The sequence below is a fragment of the Wolffia australiana genome, chromosome 19 (genome assembly GCF_029677425.1).
Source record: "Wolffia australiana isolate 7733 chromosome 19, ASM2967742v1".
In the NCBI taxonomy this organism is placed as follows: domain Eukaryota; kingdom Viridiplantae; phylum Streptophyta; class Magnoliopsida; order Alismatales; family Araceae; genus Wolffia; species Wolffia australiana.
In genome coordinates, this window is record NC_135853.1 from 4345743 (window position 1) to 4368676 (window position 22934).

At 37.5% G+C, this 22934-nt stretch overlaps 1 protein-coding gene across 1 annotated transcript; it reads right to left on the reverse strand.

Moving 5' to 3' along the window:
* Positions 1–14384: 14384 nt before the first annotated feature.
* On the reverse strand, positions 14385–17972 carry LOC144715536 (Transcription elongation factor (TFIIS) family protein). The gene is made up of 9 exons (XM_078590464.1): positions 16988–17972; positions 16824–16892; positions 16624–16706; positions 16241–16290; positions 16062–16177; positions 15940–15967; positions 15457–15860; positions 15290–15380; positions 14385–14991 (listed from the first exon to the last, which is right to left on the reverse strand). Exons 1-9 carry the CDS (start codon positions 17417–17419, stop codon positions 14864–14866), a joined length of 1401 nt encoding a protein of 466 aa, XP_078446590.1. The 5' UTR covers positions 17420–17972; the 3' UTR covers positions 14385–14863.
* Between the last annotated feature and the right edge of the window lie 4962 nt (positions 17973–22934).

Genomic DNA, 22934 nt, shown 5'->3' on the forward strand with positions numbered 1-22934 from the left:
AGCTGGTGATGTAGATTCTGAGACCCCCCGTCACCGTTTAGATTGCTGTATATTAAATTGGGAACGACATGCCTAGGACGTGACAGGAGGGACTATGATGGTGATGGATGAGCCGGTGACGTAGATTCAAGGCCCCCCGTCACCGTCTAGATTGCTCTAATTAAATTGGGAAAGTCATGTCTAGGACGTGAGGGGACGGATGATGATGGTGACGGACTCTGCGACTGATGACAGTTGAGGACAGACCACTACTAGACAGTTTCCCTCTTGTGTCATCTCGCTGTCAGATTCCCCTCCTAGATCAATGACTAAGCATGTATATTCCATCTGTCCTTTACTGTCATTTATTTTGTCTACGTGCCATAGAGGTGTTTTAATCCATGCAATTAGTATTTAATTGTGCATTACTGGCACTCATATTACTCAGTATCTGTTTTGTGTAATGCTTTATTGTGTTATTTGATCTCTTATGTGGGCAAACACACACACAAATATCCCAATTAAAGTGATTAGATAAAGTTTGGAGCAAACATGTGAGTAAATAAGCTCTGGTAAAAACTCCGCAATGGGTAGGTTTTTAAGTTGATAATACTCATGTTTAGCCTGTTAGAAGGGTTATAGCCCCTAAATCAGACACTACACAAGACCCTGATGCCCCCATCTGCGTAGCAGTATCAAAAGATCCACCCCTATCCATCTAATTTTATGGATTCTGTTATGCTTCTACATCAAGATATTTTGATCACAGATGTCATAATTTTATTATATATAATGGTCCCACCCAAAAAGCTAATGGCAACCCATCTTCACAGCCCATCTTGACCTTAAGATATATTATTTGAGATATGGATTGTTCCTTATTTTATGAGTTGAAGAAAATTGTCTCTTGAATTATGATGTGGAGTTGATTTATACTAATTTGTTTTTGATTCTATTTGAGTCATATTGCATTGAATTAAGAGGGACTGATATTGACATCTTTGGAATTTAATCTTATAAATATTTGATTCATGTGACAATAAATGGATTGTTTGATAATAAATAAATTTCCTACTAGAATGAGTTGATTTGGGTGGCACTCCCTTTATATTCATTTGAAACTTGGAAATAACCTAGATATGACTATCTTCATGGATTGAGTTGATAGTCAGTCAATAATATTACTGGTTTGAACTGAGCCATATATAATTGAATCAATAAGATTAGGTAGAGAATTTTGAGAATTTGGTGAAACAAAATTTGAAAAACAAATTGGGATTGTTCGTGTAGAAAAATGAAAATCAAATAATATTATCAAATTTTTGGTTCCACCAAACCTACAATTATTGATTGAGGATTATCTTATGAAGATTGGGACGGAGTTGTAAAATAAGTCAAAACTTTACGTTTAAGCCTTAATATGGTATGGTATTGATGGAAATTTGTGTATGGAAAGTCAAACATGATGGAAATATATGTGGCCGGCAAGCCAATAACACATTCCACATCTCGTTCCATGTTCATTAATACAACATATTCATTATAGTGCACGTGTGATGCTTATAATGAAGTCCATGAATACATAATCGGACATGGTGAATTATGATGAGATCATAATACGGAGATCACTAGTCTTTAAGCATTTATTCTAAATATTCCTATTCTAAGGATACGCGAGAAGGACATTGAAGTATCCGGATAGAATAACACTATCTAGCCTCACTCATATGATGAGTATGGCTGGTTGATAATCTCAATTTTAGGGTTAAAATTTATCGTTGCTGATTGAGATTATTCGATAAAAATATATTTAACCATACTTAAAAATACTTAGTTAGTGACGAGTACAGATCGTCTCCACAGGGAACGATGATTAAGGAATTACTTTATTATACTAATGATGATCAATGAGAAGATCAATGAAAACAAGATTTGAGGACATGAGCTAGTCATATCGATCAAAAATACGTAAGTTATAAGTTAATTTAACTTAAAGAAAAGAGTAAGCGAACGTGACGGACACGAGGATGGTCGATGGTATGCACGAGGGTAGTGGTTGGATGTAAAGTGGTATAATGGAGAGGATCGAGAGACAAGATAATGGGGACGTAAGTAAGTGAAATGTTAAATGAAAAGTTGATAAATGAAAAGTTGATAATGATGATGTCGAGAGAGAAACAACATAGGACGAAGGCACTTACCTTAGATCCTTACATTCCGCCAGGATCATGTCAATTTGCGAGTGTCGATAAGCTCCCCCTCTTCTCTTATGCTTCTTCGCATACACCCAAGACACCAAGAACACACTTGATGGATCTCAAAACTCACTATCTTTCAATTAGCTCACACAATTAGGAAGTAAGTTCAAGATGAATTTCACAATGATCCAGGTCTCTATTTATAGATTGAGAAAATGGATAGAAAGAAGAGGGGAAGACGAAGCAACACTGAAAATTTCAGCTCATTTAGGGTTGTAGATCAAAAGTTATGGCTGTTTGAAGTTGAAGCAATCCTAGCCCTTGATTTCCTTCTCTCTCCTCATCAACGTCCTCGGTTTCTATGCATGTTAAGAAGTCAAAGCACTTGGTATTCTGTCCTTTTCATATTTCGTGCGGGCACTTTTCGTATTATGTGCCATGTGAACCAAAAAAAGATAAAGGAAAACCAAAAAAAATTTAAAAGCCCCTCTTTCTCGAGGCTGATGTGGCGGCGCATCAATGCGCCACATCACCCTCTTTTTTATTCTCTTTTCTTTGTTTTAAATCATTGGACGTGAGCGTGCCACGTCACCCTGTGCCAAAAAAAAGCCAAAAATACTTAAAAATTCATATTAGATAGAATAAAAGCCCAAAAATTACATATAAATATATAAATATATATTTTGACTCACAAAAATCATATCTTTCCCAATTTAATGTCAAAAAATTCCAGAAAATCATATTCTGTCTCAAAAATTATATTATTTTATAAAAATCCCAAAAATGCATAAAATTCAGAAATGCATTCTAAAAATAGATTTAATCATTTTAAGCTTGATAACATTCAAATATGAGTAATTTAATGCGGATAAACATGTAAATATGATCATATGAGGTACTAAAAAGCATTTTATCACTGTTCCCCTAGCCATTAGTGTGGAGTGATAACTTACAAATTATAATGTTAAACTCATTAATATTACATTACATATATGTGTTTTAATAGCCATATTTGCATGTTATCATGCATAAATGGACATAAACGTCTTGTACTATGATTTTATGATTGTTTTTAATTTGTTTTTTTTTTACATGACATTTAACCTCAATGCATTGAAGAATTATTTTTTGCAGGGCATAAAACAATTGGTTAGAGGTTGTTAATGGTTTTAGTAAATGTTGTGGAATTTTTCCATATTTTTTGGTAATTTTCTGACCATCATACAGCCAAGAAATAATTTTTAGAATTAATAGAATATTGTTATCATTTATTTAGTATTTGAAAAAAAAATTTAATTAATTCGTGGCGTCCATGTCATTCGCCTGAAAATTCAGGCGAATGATTGGAAGCGCCATAATAAGCCTTTCATAGGCTCAGTATGGCATCACAATGTGCGATGCCATGATGAACGAATCATAGATAGATGATTAATTGGCACGGAGGCAAGGAAAAGGTATGTTTTTTATTTGCCTTTTTGTGCAATAAATGCACGCAGAGAATCGATCTCCGCATGCATTTATGCAAGAATAATATTCCTCATACACGTAGAATCAATTTGCCACGTGCATTGATTTCACACGGCAATCAGTAACCGCATGCAATAATTAAATGGTAAAGGATCTGTTTTTTATTCCTTTTCTAAAAACAGGAAATGACAAGGGCGATGTGGCACATTCTTAGCTGCTGAAAAGCGTTGTCTTTTTGCAATGGTTGCGGCCTTTGGAAGTGCGCAAAAATGTGGCAGTGCATGATCCGAGAGCGGAGAAAACTAGGAAAAAGGCATCAGCGAATAAAAAATGCCATTTTTTATTACGTGGAGGAGAGATAAAAAAATCCAATGGCTAAGATTAATTGCTAGTAAAATGGCGATATCCTAAGATCTACCTGTTAGATTGCGCTTAAATTTGGAGGGTAGGTTTGTTTTTTCACCCTCTACGATGGAGACACTTGAATTAATAAATAGAGGTGGGGAAGAGGGGGGAATTCAGTTTGGAAGCTCTCCACCAAGAAATTGGCCGAGAAGGACACAGGTGCTGCTTTTGAAGTCGACAGATCTTGGTTCATCATTCAAAGTTTTAAGTTTCTACTTTATTGTTTGAACTTCTTCTTTGAACGATTCTAAAACGCCAAGGCATGGGCAAAATCTACATGCCCGTGAAGTTGATGTGAATGGTGATTCGCATTGTAATTTGATTTTGATTCAATATCTGACTCTTAATCCTTATTTCTACTTTGATTTTCATCCCATTTTGCATCTTAGATCTCTAGATTCGGGTCAAATTTTATCTTTAATTCAATTTCCCCCAATTATTCTACTTGCTCTATCGAGGTTAATTCGTCTACTTTCTATCTCTAGATTTAGAAATTGATTGCATGAAAATTCAATTCAATATATAAAACACCAAAACCAAAATTTTCATCCCAAAATTCGTCCATCTTCAAGCCCAATTTTGAAAATCCCTTTCATAATTAATAATTCCCAATTTTAATACATAAAAAATTATCTTCACAATTCATCTTGATTGGAATATTTGTAATCCGAATTAATTTGATATAAGAATCAAAATTATCCTATCTAGAGTGTCGTGACCAAAAATATTAAGATCAAAATTAAGCTTTTGCTTAATTTTGATTAATTACAAACAAAATTTGACATAATTAAGGCCCAATAAATGCAAAATTAATTCATTCTTGAATTAATTCATTTGAATTAGGATAAAGACTCTTGCAAATGCATCCCTATGGTTTGACCCCTTGCTTGCTCTATACATAGTATTTAGTGATTAAGGGTTATTATAAATTTATTGCAAAAGTCTAAAAGCAAAAATAATGACATATTTACATACCAATTTTAGGTTTATCAATTGGAGACACAAAGGATATATAGTGGGTGCTCTTTAGATAATAGAGTTCAATGAATAGATCCGTATGAATCCCTGAATGGTATTATACCGAACTGTCAATCAGGTCCATTCACGTCACGGTTGTGTAAGTGGACCTTAGACCTAAGATACCAAAGGCGTCTTGTGGACGGATGGTTGTACTTTGACTATGGCCAAGTGTCTATTCATGGGATTCTAAACGATCTTAGTTCGGGTACATCAGGAAGTTTACAAAGATGATTAAGTGGTCAATATGGGATCGTCCACCATTGATATAAGAGATGACAGCTCAAGGAAGACGATGTGATGAAGTCCTTGGCCAAGGCGGTGAAATATTAGAGAAGAGTTCTCCGATGATTTCCGAATGCATCAGTACTAACTCGGATGACGGATCAAGGTTTGACAGTTGACCAATACCCTAAGTCATCCTAGGATCATCAAGTGGATGAGGGACTATACATACACGGCAATTGATGATGAACAGGTTCCATGAGTTAGTCGATGCACCCTCCTTTGTATCTTCTAGAGCACAATGCGTAGCTTGGCACCCCATGTGTTGGAGACTCGACCTATCGATTGGGTTAAATTGATCCGACATTACATAATCTATATGTTGGTATAGTTAATTAATTTGGAAGGCCAATAAAGGTTATTGGGCTGCTGGAGTTGTTAACTCGACTGATATAATGATGTTTTCGGGATTTTATGAAAAATAGTCACTTAGTATATATAGGGGAATACCATGAAGGAAATTCACCTAGGTCAGAATGGTTCATGGCCTTCCCCTTCTTCTCCCCTCTCCCAACATCCGTCTCCATGCCCGATGTGATCGGAACGACATAACGACGACGATGGAGGTAGAACGGGGCTCACCAATGAGTAAGAGGTGATTCAACGTGCCAAGGATTGCGTTGATACATCTAGATGTTGCACACTTGAGAAATTCGACTTATCTCACTCTGGGATCCAAGAAATCATGCATATTACCGTGCATAGGTACTTCATTTTGTGATTCTAATGATGTCATTATGATTCCGTTATGTGTCTTCCGTTGCATGGAATCCTCATCTTCATCCTTGTCAAGGCCTCTAGAACCCAACAAAACACACATTCCAAGTCTCATTCAGTATTAATGGAGTATATTCATTAAAATGTATATGTGATGAGCATGATGAAGTCCACAAAACATGATCTGACATAGTGAATTATGATGAGGTCATACCATGGAGATCATTATTCCCTAAGCATGTGATTTAAATATTATTATTTAAATGATAGTAGATAACAGCTCCACTCATAGCCTTTATTGTAGAGACACTAGGGGAAAATAGTGGATACTCATTAGCAGGAGTACACCGAATTGCTATGTATGAATTTGTGAATGGTAGTATACCAAACTATAAATCAGGTTGATTCATATCACGATTGTGTAAGTGCTCAATCAACCTCATATACCAAAGACATCTTGTGGATGGAAGGTTTTACTTTTACAATGACTTACAAGTTTAATAATCATAAAATTTCAAAAATTCATATCACGAGTGCTATAATAAGTTCATAGAGATGATTGAGTGCTCAAGATGAAATTTTTCACCCCATTATAATGGAAGACAGTGATAGCTCAATGAAGATGATGCGATAAAATCCTTGGCCAATGTAGTGAAATACTGAAGAAGAGTTCTCTAATTTGAACGCATTCGTGCTAACTCACATGACCAATTAGGGCTTGGCATTTTACCATATCATAAGTAGTCCTAGGAGCATCAGTTAGATGAGGGACCATATTTATTAGGAAGTGGATGATAGAAAGATTACATGAGTGAGTCAAAACACTCCTTTGTATCTTTTAAAGCATGAGGCATAGCTTGGCACCCCACATGAGGGAAAATCAACCTATTTTTTTGGTTAACTCAGTCTGCGATTAATTAATTTTATAGTCTAATAAAGTTTATTGGGTCACTAGATTTTTTAACTATATTAATACATAGGTCTAAGGGTCACGTCCAAAAGGTCTTTTGGATGTTAGACGATACATAATGTTTTAAGGGTTTTATGAAAAAATTATATCACGTATAAATAGTGGAACTTTCTAAAAAAAATCAGTCAGGCTAGAATTTATCAGGTGCCCAACTCTTCTCCCTCTCCCTCCCATTACCCCCTTTCCACTCTCGACAAGATCAGAACATTGTAACAATGATAGTGGTGTAATAATGAGGTTCATCAAGATGGAGGATGAGCTTCAACATGTCAGAGGTTGTGCAGATATGTCAAGAAGCTGGAAAAATTAACAGACCAACCCATCTCTCTCAAGGAACCAAAAAATACAGATCTGATCTATACATATGCAATTTGATCATATTCTTTAAAGTTTCATTAATAATCCGCTTTCAATCTCTCTCTGTATGAATAATGAATGTTTCATCTCCATACGTGCTTAGAACCCAACAATTATGAAGCTATCACTAAGAGTTTCTTGGAGTTTATGTTATCTGATTTTGTGACGTAGATATCTACAATATAATGGATTATGGATTATCCCCACACCTTAAAAAAACCACGGTGTTTAATGTCTTGTACAACAATTCCTTATATATGTTCATATAAATTTAGTAGGAATATGCAAAATCCAACACTTACGCTTACACACCAAAAAGAATGATGGGAAATTAGGTTTTTGGTGTGACAAACCGATTCCATTAAAATTTAATTACCTTGACATGGTAAAAATATTTATTATGCTGGATAAGAAGCCACATATTGATAATCTTTCCCCTCAAAATTTATGGAAAACATTTATATCAATTATTCAGAATTTGATCGTAAAATTAATGAATTTTGGGTTGAGCAATGATCTTAAAAATTTATTGAATGATAAATTTTTATTTTGAAAATAATTTTCTTGGCATGCCTTATTTTTGTCTTCTTATGTTAGAATTTTAATGCATTGAACCAATTTCATGATTTTGAACATTAAATCAGAAATGTGATCATAATATTGCATGGTAAATTAATATGGGGTTTGATCACTTGTCTCTCACATTTAGTCAATTCATCAAAATTGTGGCTTAATCCTATTTTCCTTCCAAAATCCACATACATTCTCAAAAGGATAATATAAAATTTTAGGAGTGATGGTTCTTGATAAACTCAAACATAGGGAAAATTGACATTATCATAAATTTGAATTTAATCAATAATATTTGTAAACCTTTACTGATAAAATAACTAGATTAGTTAGTGACAAGTAAGAGTAGTCTCCACGCACAATTTTTTAGTGACGGGATCCAAGAAACTAGATTACTCTTCCAAAATTCACGAGTATGATGTCTAAAAAACTTTGATTAAATCCATAAATAATCATAGTATTAATCTAAAAACAGATTTAATCCCCTTAATCTTGGTAACACACATATTTGATTATTTTAATGAAAAGTAAGTAAATTTCATAGAATTAAACCAATAATTTTTGTGTTATCGGAATATGTGTAGCATAATAGATAGTGAATGGGCGAAGATAATAATAACGATAGAGGTTGTAGTGATTTGAGAAGATGGGATGAGTATCTTACTCTCAATGGATCATTCCAAGAGATCAGGACTAGAGCTTAGGGTGAAGGAAGACGTGAACATTGACAGAGAGACAGGAGTATGATTGATTATAAGAAGTAACTTCTTTAGGGTTTACTAACTCATGGTTAAATGGAATATAGGAGGAAGGGAGATGAAAAGGGACAAATAAGATGGAGTAAGACGCCGTGATAGTGGTTGTGAGAATAAGGTATAATTAGGAGTGAAATGGGAGAATAATGATTTAGGTTTTCTTGAACAAGTAAGTAAGAGACATGTTATGGGATTGTTGTGGCATAAGCGACACGTGAAATGGATGGTAGAGGAAGGTAGATTGGGATCATAATGGATGGAGCTGATGGATGTTGATGACAATTGAGCTGCCTAAATGTGTTGAAGAGTAATCAATGTAAGAAAAAAGAATAACCTTAGATCCCTATTTTGTGTCAGGATCAAGGGATCTTCCTAATGTAGATCCCTATTTTGGGCTCTAGAGGCCTAGATCTAGATGAAGAATAGGGTTATGTGCAGTGGAAAACTCATAACGGAATCCTAACGACATCGATAAAACCATTGAAATGAAGTACCTTTACATGAATCACATTTGTGATTTCTTGGATCACAATTACATGAATCACATTTCCTGAGCAAAATAAGTTGAGCTGATCATGTGTGCAGCCTCTAGACGTATCCACTCAGTCCTCATCACGTTGGATCTCCTCCTCTTGACAAGCCCTGTTCTACCTCCATAATCAACGTTACGCCATCCCGATCACATTGGACATGGAGAAGATTCATGGGGAGAAGGGAGAAGAAGGGGAAGGCCATAAACCATTCTGGCCCGAGTGAATTTCCTTCAGGGCCTTCCCCTATTTATACTAAGTGAGTATTTTTCATAAAACCCCTAAAACACAAGTATATCTTCCGACGTCCAAAAGACCATTTGTGTGTGACCCTCTAGGCCCATGTATCAGTCTAGTTTATGACTCTAGAGTCCCAATAACCTGTATTAGCCTTATAAATTAATTAACTATTTCATCATATAGATTAATTAACATTGCATTGATTTAACCCAGTCGATAGGTCGAGTCTCATACACGTGGGGTGTCAAGCTACACCTCTTGCTCTAGAAGATACAAAGGATTATATATCGAGTCACTCATGGAACATGTTCGTCATCAGTTACTGCGTATGTATAATCCCTCATCCACCTGATTCTCCTTGGATGCTTAGGGTAAGGTCAACTGTCAAACCCTAATCTGTTATCTGAGTTAATACTATTGCATTTGGAAATCATCGAAGAACTCTTCTCTGATATTTCATTGCCTTGGCCAAGGACTTCATCGCATCATCTTCCTTGAGCTGTCACCTCTTATACTGAGGGTGGATGATATTTTTGTTGGATTCTAAAAGCATTGACATGGATGAAGAAATAAAAACATTCAGTAGTGGAAGCCTTGAACAGAATCAAAACGGCATCATTAAAACTATGAAACGGAGTACCTTTACACAGATTGCATCTGTGATTTCTTGGATCCTCGAGCGAGCCGAGTCAAGATACTCAAATGTGCAGCCTTTAGATGTATCCACGTGATCCTTCGCACATCGGATCTCCTCCTTATCGTTGACGAGCCCCATTCTTTCTCTATCATCGTCGTTACATCGTCACGATCGCATCGGGGATGGAGAGGGGGTGTTGGGAGAGGGGAGAAGAAGGGGAAAGTCCCCTGAACAATTCTGGACTGGGTGAATTTCGTTCAGGGCCTTCCCCTATTTATACTAAGTAGGCATTTTTCATAAAAACCCTCAAAACTTAAGTATATCTTTCGACGTCCAAAAGACCATTTGGTGTGACCCTCTAGGCCTAGGTATCAGTCTAGCTAACAACTCCAATGGCCCAATAAACTTTATTGGCCTTCCAAATTAATTAACTATATTATCATATAGATTAATTAATATCAGATTGATTTCACCCAATTGATAGGTCGAGTCTCCAACACGTGGGGTGCCAAGCTACACCTCGTGTCCTAGAAGATACAAATGAGTGTGTTTCGACTCACTCATGGAACCTGTTCGTCATCGGTTACCGTGTATGTATAGTCTCTCATCTACTTAACGATCCTAGGTTGACTTAGGGTATTTCTCAACTGTCAAACCCTAATCCGTCATCAAAGTTAGTACTGATGCTTTCGGAAATCATCAGAGAACTCTTCTCTCGATCTTTCACTACCTTGGCCAAGGACTTCATCGCACCATCTTCCCTGAGTTGTCACCTCTTATACCAAGGGTGGGCAATCCCATCTTGACCACTCAGTCGTCTTCGTGAACGTCTTGATATATCTGAACTAAGACCGTTTAGAATCCCATGATTAGAGACTCATTGGCCATAGTCAAAATGCAAGCGTCCGTCCACAAGATGTCTTTGGTGTCTCAGGTCTAAGGACTACTTACACAACCATGTCGTGAATCGACCTGATTGACAGTTTGGTATAATACCATTCAGGGATTCGTACGGATCAATTCAGTGAACTCTTTCCACTAAAGAGCACCCACTATCTATTCTTAGTGTCTCCACACTAATGGCTACGGGACCGGCCATATTCATCATATGAGTGAGGCTAGATAGTGTTATTCTATCAGGCTATTTTGATGTCCTTCTCGCGTATCCATTGAATAGGAATGTTTAGAACACATGCTTAAAGACTAGTGATCTCCGTATTACGATCTCATCATAATTCACAAAGTCAAGTCTGATCATGTATTCATGGATTTCATTATAAGCATCACATGGGCATTATAATGAATATGTTGTATTAATTTATATGGAATGAGATGTGGAACGTTGGAACATATATTTCCATCATGTTTATCATCAATTCAATCATTGTTCACATTTTTCTTTTTTCTTATCAATGCATAGATTTCTTTACTTGTACGACTTATATGTCTCGTATTTCTCAAAAAGTTAACTTAATCATCTTCGTGTACTTTTTATGCATGCAAACTAAGAGTAATTAGAATCCCATGAATAGGGACACATAGGTCATACTTAAAGTACAATTGTCTATTCACAAGACGCCTTTGGTGTCTCAGGTCTAAGGACCACTTACACAATTGTGACGTGAATAAACCTAATTGACCGTTAGTGAATTATCATAATACCATTTTGGGATTCACCCAGATCCATTCAATGAACTCTTTCCGCTAAAGAGCACCCATTATATGTCCTTAGTGTCTCCACACTAATGGCTACGTGAACATTCATTCTCATCATATGAGTGAGGCTAGATAGTGTTATTCTATCTAAATACTTTGATGTGCTCCTCGAGTATCCTTCAAATAGGAATATTTTCAACACATGCTTAAATAATAATGATCTCTGTATTATGATATCATAATAATTTACTAAGTCTGATCATGTATTCATGGACTTTATTATAAGCATCACACATGCACTATAATCAATATGTTCTACTAATGAACATGAAACAAGATATAGGACGTGTGATTGGCTTGTTGGCCACGTATATTTCCATTAGTATCATTATCAATAGATACCACTTCCTATATGGCAAGCCAATGTAAAATATGCGACGTTTGTGATATCTAAAGTGTCTCATTAAGCTTTGTTTTGAATGGGTTGGCCTCAATATCATTTATTGTTTTGATTTTTTGGTATTTCACATATAAATACCAGACAAATGAACGATTAAAATTAAGAATAAAATTAATTTTTATTTGGTTTTATATCCTTCATTAATTATTCAATTGTCATTGCATATACTTGTAAGATATGATTGGTAAAGTTATCAAATATATAGAATAAAAAACTTAATTTTTTTTTTAAGTTTAAAAATTAAATATAATCAATAGTTGATATCACTACCTACTTAATAAATAACAAAATCCAAACTTTACACTATTATCCATTGATGAAAAAAGTGAGAGCAGGCCTCATAGTTTTGATGGGTTTGACTTTTACTGATTGAAAAAACTTGATTACAGTAGTTTAACATATGGGAAGATTATATGTAAAAATATTGGCGAAATAGTATGCATGCATGATTAATAAATGAAGATAACTCATAATTATACGCTTAAATATCGTGCTTTTTGTATCATCATTACTCGGTAGGAAATCTCTTACGTACATCGGAAACATTAGAGTCATTGTCTCGTTATAATTACTAACGATTCAAAATATTAAGATATTATTTTCCTTTCAAAAGCTTTAGAGATATCTAAATTAAAATAAAAATTAATTTGTCTTATTCAGTCCCTTACAATCAGTCAAATCACTTAATTCAACCTTATCACATTATTAATATACACACATATAACTCCACATTTGCTACCAGAGCAACCATAATGATATCATAAAAGACTCAAAATTAGATCCTACGTGGATGGTAGTAATACTTGAAAACCTAATATTTGATGAATTTTTTTGGTACAGTGAAATAAATAGCCGCATCATGAAAAGTATTGTGCAACTCTAGAGGTTGATAACTGATCATGCATTATTGATATTTAATGTAGAGGTATTAAAACTATATTTTTTGGGATCCATGACATTGCGTCACTATAAGTGTGTTCCAATGAACCTTAAAATTATCTACTTTTATCAACAAGAGTGGACATTTAAGGATGCGGAAAATATCAGGGATATTGTTAGGATATTTTGCTTGAGTAAGACATCAACTCAGAGAATGTTCTCATAAAGGAGATAATGCATCAATAACCTCTAATGGATTGGATGAATGGATAAAGGAGGAGAGACGTTGATGATAAGGAAATATTTTCTATCCTAAAGATTAAGTACTCGCCAGCTGCAAATGATTCGCCAGTTTACCGAAAGCTATCCAAGGTCCAGAAGAGTAGAGATCAGCCACTTACACTTGAGAATTCAAATGTGTTTTGTCTTTAAGAGTAGAGATCAGCCACTCATTAATTATTTATATTCAAAATATTACACATTTCAGACTGTAAAATGTCGTCCAAACATGTATTGACAAGTCTTTGAATGCATTGACCAAGTGTTGGATTTGTTTCCCAAGATAGTGAAAAGAACCTGTGGATCATAGTCATGTTAAGTCACTATCTATTCAATCAAAAATTAGTGTCTAAAATCTGAATATCAGTTAAGGTACTGATTCATGAGGTCAATGTATTGCAAAATGAGTGGAGACACAATGTAGATGGCCTAATTAGGATATACAATGTACTCTAAAATAAACCGTGAGAGTTGACATTTCATGAAAACCTTGAAGGCATTATCATTACGGCCACTGAATCAACACTCATGACCATAAGAAATAGATGGTTATCTAAATTGATGTGTTCAATTGTGAGAAAAAAACAGAAAAAGAACTTGTACACATTTCTGCCGAATTTACGATTTCAGAATTTAATATCTAAAGAACCTTAGACATGTGCATTGAATAGTCAAAAAAATATTTCATTGCCTATCTCATGGGAATTTCCATATCAGACTTTAAGTAAACAAAATTTGAGATCATTTCAGGGTGCAGGAGGTCTTATCCATCCAGAAATGAAGCAAAGTTAATGGGATCTTTTTATACATTGCAGTGAACCATTGTCAATTATTACCCAGAGTTGGCATGACCAAGCATCACTGAACCTAATTTTTGAGTATTTTCATCTTCAAGGGAAATGTAGCAAAAGCAATGAAAGATGTCATCTTCAAGAAGCAGACAACTTATAATCATAGCCTTGTATTTTCTGTGGATGGCAAAACAAGAAATTCATGGATTTATAGTCTCATTCTCTTTGCCAATACTTTGCGCACCGAAAAAAAAAATTGTTTTTACACTTTGTTCCCTCTCCCATTAGGGATTTTCAGGCTTGGTTTGCATGTGTTCTCTATCACATTCTGAGTGCATTTCTAAGCACTGCTAACCAGTTTGTAAACTAGTTTAAGCGGATTCATAAATACACAGAGCCAAGTACTAGAGAACTCATTCTGGTCCAATGGGCCCAGCAAACCATTCAGTCTTCTCAGGCAAATGCCACCTCATTTTTTATATCCATCTCTGGTTATTATCAGGAATCAGTTGAACACTATCACACAGCCTCGGCATCTGAAAGCAACTACTGTAAGTCCTCTTCTTCTTGAGTTAGCCAACAGCCGTCGACCAAGACGTGCGGGGAATACGAAGCACCTTTACTTCCTCCCAACCAGCGCTTTTGACAGAAGCTCAGCTGCGACCCAGCAGTCACCGCCTCCCGTGGGTGGCCCGCAATCTGCTGAGGCTCCCCTGCTTCACAGAAGGTTGCCGACTTCCATGCCCATGTCTGGGAATGTCTTGCAGCTCCATCACCTGTATTGTCCTCTGCTTCTTGGCTGCAACCCATAATAAGTATTACCATCGTCATCATCATCATCATTGTGTCATCGTCGTCATCATCACCGTCACATTGTCATCATGACCAGCATGTTGATGACCTCATCATCATCAACATCGTAATTATGATCGGCAATTGATGAGCTCATCATCATTGACCATCATCATCATCAACATGTTGATATCCTCCTCCTCATCATCATCATGATCAGCATGTTGATGTCCTCATCATCAGCAGAAGGAGCATAATAGCCATCATCGTCAAGTCACAACACAAACTAGAGAGGTCAAACTTACCATTCTCAGCTTGCTGGTATCCCTCATGGAGTTTCCTTTTGGCCGCTTCAAGCTTCACCCTGACAGACATCTCCTCCGCATTCTTGGACTTCTGGGGAGAAAAGCCAAAAAGAGATCACATAAAAGAAAAGACAAATTTTCAAACATGGGATGGTGAAGCCACTCACCTCCTGATGGTCAGCAAGTGGAAACTTCTTAGGAATTGAACCCCTGACAGGTTCTTGTTGCTGGACTGCTGTTCTGGAAGCAGGTCCCTTGCCAACTGCATCAGATTTCTGGGGTCTTCCTGGACCGGTGGCGCTGCCAGAGATAGACATCTTATTCTGCCTGCATTCAGCCTCTTGCTTCTTGGATCTTCCCATAGAAAACTCCCCAAGACTTTGACCCTCTTTCCCAAACCGATCAAACCTATCTGCTTGCCTTCTCAGGTCATCCTGCTGCGGCCCTCGACAAGCCGGAGGAGTCGCACTCTTCCTCTTGCTGTTCTCTCCGTGTGTCTCCACTCGTTGGCGAGTCGCCGGCTTTATCCCCCCATTCCTATCCTCACAGGAATTTCTGCTAGCCTGAATATCTGATGATGCAGAATAACAAAACATGAGATATTCATCCAGCGTTCCAAGAGATGCTTTATAGAAATCCATTGCACTCACTTCCATCGTCGTCCATTCCATCGAAGAACTGCACGATCATCGCCATTCCAGAAACAACCATAAAACCAAATGTTTAGTTCTTTAAAATAAAAAAAGAGGAAAATTTTGAAGCCCGTCTTGACCTGAGAGAGCTCCAAGTTGGACTGTGCTGAAAAGAGAATCCCATCGTCTAGCGGCGGCGAAGGCAGCCCCTCATCCTCCTCGACCACCGAGGGATTCACAGACTCGGGGGTGCTCTCTGCAATCATTCAACCATTGAGATTATCCAACATCAGGAGAGAACAGTTGACCAGCATCTCACCAGTAAGCATAGCAGTAGAAACCCACTGGTCCACCAGAATTTTCCATCCCCTGCAAAATGAAGAACGATCAGCTCCAAATACCGAAGATGGTAGCTTTTTTCCATTCCCAAAGAAGATAGCTTTTTACTTGTTATAATTGGAGGTCATGGATCAATAAAATGGGCTGCATCCTCATTTCAAATAAATCTAAATGAAACTCGGTAAATTTTGGTAAAATCAACAATCCAAAATCTGATTCAAGATGAAGAACTGACGTTATGAGGTAAATTATGACAATGACCGACTTGACTAATTAATCATCATCATCGTCATCGTCATCATCATCATATTGTGTTACCAAGGAGAAAAAGAGATTAATTAATCCGGCGGAGACAGTTCATACTCAATCAGAGTGCGCACAAGTGCACGAATCTGCTTGGAACTGTGTTTCCGGAGTCCATTCACTGCCTTTCCAATTTCTGTCACCTGGATTTCATCAAACAGAAACAACAAAAAAAAAAATTTTAAAAAGATGATGATCATGAAGGAAAAGAAGTTCTTCCATCCCAATTTAGAGATAGATAGAGAGAGAAAGACATGAACCTTGAGAATTTCCACCGATGGAGCCATGAGCTGGAGCCTTCTGAGGGATTCAAACAGAACAGCATCACTCTGCAAAAAAAAAAAAAATAAGAAAAACTCGATTCCGTAGAATTACATCCGGGTTTTTCTTGAAAAATCAAGAACAGGAAAGAGATCCAGCAGACCTCATCCTCCTTATGAAAAAGAAGTTCCTTGATTCTAAGAACTTCCTCAATCGTCTGACTCTCCTCTTCAATCTCCTCAGTCAACGCCTCAGCTTCATCATAGCTGTAATTACTCACCACCGGATTGTTCCCCAATTCGTCTTCTTGATCAAAACGAGCAGATTTCCGGCAATCTAAACCCCTTTCCTTCGTTTCTTCTTCTTCTTCATTTTCTTCTTCTTCTTCAGGAATTCTTGGATTATCGCAGCCATGGCAGACGGGCAAGTGGGAGGAGAAGAGAACGACGGCGATCCGATCTCTCTGCCGGCGAAGCTCCGCCGGCGAATCCGCAGCCGCCACGTGGATCGCCTGCTCGATCACATCGAAGACGCTCGCGTTCGCGCTGCGGAAGTACTTCCGCCAGTACTCCAGCCGATCGGATTCCACGGCCATGGCTAGAGAGAGGAATAGAGAAAGATAGAGAGAGAGAGAGGACAAATCCCCCCAAGAAATCCAAAAACTCGACCTTGATCGATAGAAAATTGAACGATCAGAGAAGATTTCGGCGAGTTTCGATCTGGGTATTGATTCTTTAATCGTTATTCGTCGTCCTCTTCCTCCCCCAATTCGATTGCAGGATAGAGAGAGAGAGAGAGAGAGAGGAGGTGGGTTAGAGAGAGAAGGAAGAGAACCCAGAAGAAGGAAGACGCGGAGGGGCCAATCTAGAGAGGACCCAGATCAGGATTCTCCCTTCCACCTCCTCATCACCCTCTCTCCGGTCGCTTCTTCTCCTCTCTTTCTCTCTCTACCCACAGAAACGAAGATTGGGTAGAGATAGAGAGAGAGAGGGCGGATTTCCCAGCTTTGAGAGGTTTGCCTCCCGTAAAATTTGGCGGGGGAGGGGAAGAAACCCCGCTCGATCAACCCCTCCTTCCGTCTTCACCCATTTTAGAGAGAGATAGAGAGGAGAGAGAAAGAGACGCGCCGGGCGTTTCTCTCTCTAAATCCGACAGCGGATGTATCTGGGCAAGTGGGTTTAATCCTCTGTAACGCCCCCTCCGCGTAAAGATTCCATCTTTCCCACCTAAAATCCCCGTCGGATAGAGAGAGAGAGAGAGAGAGAAAGACAGCGCGAAAGATGGAAAGAGATGGATAGGGAGAGAGAAAGATAGAGAGGAGAGAGAAAGGAAGGGACAGAGAAAGAGAGAGAAAGACAGCGCGAAAGATGGAAAGAGATGGATAGGGAGAGAGAAAGATAGATAGGAGAGAGAGGAAGGGACAGAGAAAGAGAAAGAGAGAGAGAGAGAGTGAGTGAGGAAGGGACAGAGAAGGAGAGAGAGTGAGTGAGGAAGGGACAGAGAAGGAGAGAGAGTGAGTGAGGAAGGGACAGAGAAGGAGAGAGAGAGAGAGAGAGAGAGAGATCAGAGAGGTCAGAGAGAGAGAAAGGGACAGAGGACAGAGAGATTGAATGGGAGAGAGAGGACAGAGAGATTGAAAGGGGGAGAGAGAGGGAGATAGAGGAAGAGAGGACAAAGAAATTGAAAGAGAGAGAGAGAGAACACATGACCGAGATAGAAAAAGAGAGGGGGAGAGAGGACAGAGAGATAGAAAGAGGGGGAGAGAGAGATGGAGAGATGGAGAGAGAGAAGTAGAGAGAGAGAGATGGAGAGATGGAGAAGTAGAGAGAGAAGTAGAGAGAGAGAGATGGAGTGATGGAGAGAGGGAGAGAGAGGAGTAGAGAGAGAGAGAGATGGAGAGAGGGAGAGAGAGAAGTAGAGAGAGAGATGGAGTGATGGAGAGATGGAGAGAGAGGAGTAGAGAGAGAGAGATGGAGAGAGGGAGAGAGAGAGAGAGAGGGAGAGAGATGGAGAGAGAGAGGGGGAGAGAGAGGGGGAGAGAGATAGAGAGAGAGACAGAGAGAGAAAGAGAGGGAAAGAGGACAGAGAGATAGAAAGAGAAAGATAGAGGAGGAGGGGACAGAGAGAGAGAGGGAGAGAGGACAGAGATAATAAAAAGAGAGAGGGATAGAGGACAGAGAGATAGAGAGAGAGGGAGAGACAGAGAGAGAAAGAGAGGGAGAGAGGACAGAGAGATAGAAAGAGAAAGATAGAGGATGAGGGGACAGAGAGAGAGAGGGAGAGAGGACAGAGATGAAAAAAAGAGAGAGGGATAGAGGACAGAGAGATGGAGAGAGAGAAGTAGAGAGGACAGAGAGATAGAAAAGAGAGAGAGAGAGAGGGTGAGAAGACAGAGATAGAAAGAGAGAGGGAGCCAGAGAGGGAGGATGAGAGAAAAGACAGCGGGAAAGATGGGAAGAGATAGAGAGAGAAAAGGTCTACAGTCTGAAGTAGGTGGGGGACACGTGGTGACCGTGGGATCGCCCAAAAAGGACCATCGGACGGTCACGATTCCTCCAACGAGCTGGCCCTGCCCCGCCGTTAAATGTTGACCGTTGACCAAAAAGTTTGACCGCTTATCTTTGCGCCACGTCAGCGGCGGACTGCTACCCGCATAGAAAGTCAACGATCTTGACCGGTCTTAATGGGACCCACTTGTCTGATGTCCTAAACGCGTTGACCGTGAGGGAGGCCGTTGGATCTTGATCGTACGGCAGAGGCTGGCCTAAGATTTTGCCACGTATGCAAGATAAAAATTTGTTTTTATCCGTCGTCATCTAATCATCTGTTGTGATGTGATTTTAACAGGTCAAATATTTATTGTTGGATATTTATTGTAATATGTTTTATGGAGGTTAGGTCAATGTATTTAGTGATGTCAATGAAAGTTGGGTAAGACACGTGCATTCATTTTTTTAAAGACGTGGAGGGATACACCATGAAAACTGCTCATATGAATAAAATTTTAAAAATATCATATGGTTTGTTTAGGGGTGGGGAAAAAACTTTCATTCATTTGCAACAGGCAAACAAACACAAATAAGAAAGGGAAAAATCCCATCCAAACGGGTGTGCGTATCGTTTGTGAACAGCCGAACCGAACGCGAACCTGAACCCTAATTTTGACCTGTTTGTTCGATGCCAAACAAGGAATTTCCCATCCCTAGTGAAAATGAGTTTTATTTTTTTTGTCACTAAAATATTTTGAACATTTTTGCTTGAGTCAGCCAATGAGGAAATCAGTTTAAAAATGAACCAGTAACTCTAGATTCCTGATGAAGTGATGAAGTTTTGGTCATATCAACTCAGGGTTAAAAGTGATTTGATTTCAGAAATTGACTTTGGGCCTTGATTATTGACTCCATATTATGTTGGTAAATGGGTGTGTGATTATTTAATTAAAAAATATGGTGGATAAAATGATTTTAAACATATTGATATTACATCACTTCATTGTTACTGACTGAAGAGTTTTGTTACTACAGAAGTACCTAACCCCATACCCCACATGTTTCCATTAAAAACTGTTAAAGAACATTTTACTAAGGCATTATTTGGGATCAACTGCCTGATTTGATATAGGTAAAATTTAAAATTTTGGACACAACCATACACACCAAATTTACATGCAGATTTGGTCCACACTGCCCCAATATATTGGTGCAACAGAAAAAAATAGTCAATTTGACTGGTCCAACATTATTACTAGAGCACACCATGGTAGGCCAAACTGTGCCGTGCAAATTAATCTTAGTATGAAAAGAGTGGATGAGAGGATATGACCTTAGTAAATTGGTCAGATTGAAAAGCTTTTGTTGTTTTCACATGAGATATAAAGGGTATCTCATAAACAAATTCATCCTTAACACAACAATAGCGGGGTTTTAAAATTTTATTCGAGGACATAGCTTACATGTGCATAAGTTAATTGTGACAGCAGAATAAATTATCCATGCTTATTCTATTGGCAATAGTATAGTCTTTACATAGATGTGATTTTGCTATTACAAATATATGAAAAGGAGTCTTCGAGTTGATAAGGAAGCAGTCAACGTTGCATCAACAAATTGTATGAGTAGAAGTTGACAAACAACTATTTCAATCATGCCCATTAAAGAAAACCCAAAAACCTTTTTCAAATATTGAGGCTCCATGCTACTTTACTTAGAAAATACATCAAACTTCTCATAATATATTTCTAAGTATTAATTAATATATCCTATAAGGTTAGAAATTTTAAATTCTCAAACCTATTAGTTCCATGAACATGTATATATTCCGTTCGTTTTCTATTTTCAATAAAATACAATTATTTTAAGATGATCTGCCCATATTTTATAAGCGACACATAAAATCGAAATAAAAGACCAATGTCCTCTTGTGGTTATCCTCCACATGGAAAAGGAGTAGAAAAAATAAAGATATAGCAGTAGTTTTAGTCATCTTCACCTTAAATAGGCATATTGAAAATATCATTTTTAAGTGTTAGAAAAACAATGCATTTCGTTAAATATAAAACTGTGACAATTAATAACATTGAGTTATTGCATTAAATATAAGAATTTCTGCTGGCTTTGTCTGAATGCTTGATACCAATTTTATGCAGCAGACCACTAAAGTTCTAACATATAGCATTGATTAAGACCTAATAACACACTAATTATTATATTAATAGCAGACATTTTATATGTTTATTTGAACTAAATTGATCATATCTGTGTCATCGGATCCCCTATCATATAATAAACATCATCATTATCAGCTCAATGATTTCGGTATCTGATATCATTGTATGATTTAACATTATCTGTTATTGTTATCCTCTTTCCACCAGAAACCATTATCCGTTATCAATATCCACTTATCCTTATCAGATGCATTTTAGAATTTTCAGAATAACATATGTTGTGACATCCAATAACCAATATCAGATACAGATACCATTAGTAGCAACAAAGAAAATTTCATATTATTTACAAGACTGTCTTCTTGTTGTCTCATTAGCAAAACACTTGGGTTTTACAATAATCATCCATGTACAGGCTTAATCCGTTGACTAATATTGTAAAATAGCAATATACTGCATACTTAAAATAAAATATTACCAGGAATAAACATGCGAAGTAAACATATTACCAGGAAGAGGAAAAACATTGCCCTAGCTATCTTTCAAAATACTACATTACCACAAATAGAAAGACAATATAAAATGTCATGTGCTACACAATATTACAACTAAATTGTCATGGGTTTCGTATACATGCATCCTTGATAATAATATATATTCTATAAATAGGGATATAACCAACGTAAACGCGACGCACATATGCAGATCGATAGAAGGGTAGAGAGATAACGAGACCGACGAGGGCAAAAATTCACCCTAGACAAAAAAAATTTTCTTAAATATCATACATGATAGATGTTGTGCAGCCCGGTTCATACATCCTACAATACATATAAGAGACCAAAAAATACATATAAGATAGAGAGATACATATAAGAGATAAGTGTTTTAAAAAAAGTTTGCTGCTATGTTAAAACCTTGTTCTATGGCCTGTTTTGTTCTTATAAAGCTGTATCTTCTACCCTATGATACGAGGGGGTACATCTCGAAATAACCCACTTTCTCTTCTCATATCTTTTTTTTATGACCTTACACAGAATTCTATAAAGTGTATACGATCCTTGATGTAGGCTTGTATCTGGGAAGGGGGCTAGACAATAATTGTAGATGTTCCCGGGACTTATAGTATAGAACGAGAACAATCAGAAGGAAGGGGGGAAAGGGGGTCGAACAGAGGAGGCAGCGTTCGACCGGGGACGAGCCGCCTGAAGACGTGGTGAGGCAAAAACAACCATGACGGACGGCGATAGCAGAGAGAGGGAGGACTAAAACATCACGAGGAGAGATAACAAATGAACTTGAGAGAAATACAAAAAACTTAAATGCTCTGGTGGGCTAACTTGATGAGACTACCCCTTGATAGGATGAAGATCATATCAGGTATCAACACAATACCTATAACTCAAAACACATATATTACACATAACATAAATATGGATGGGAA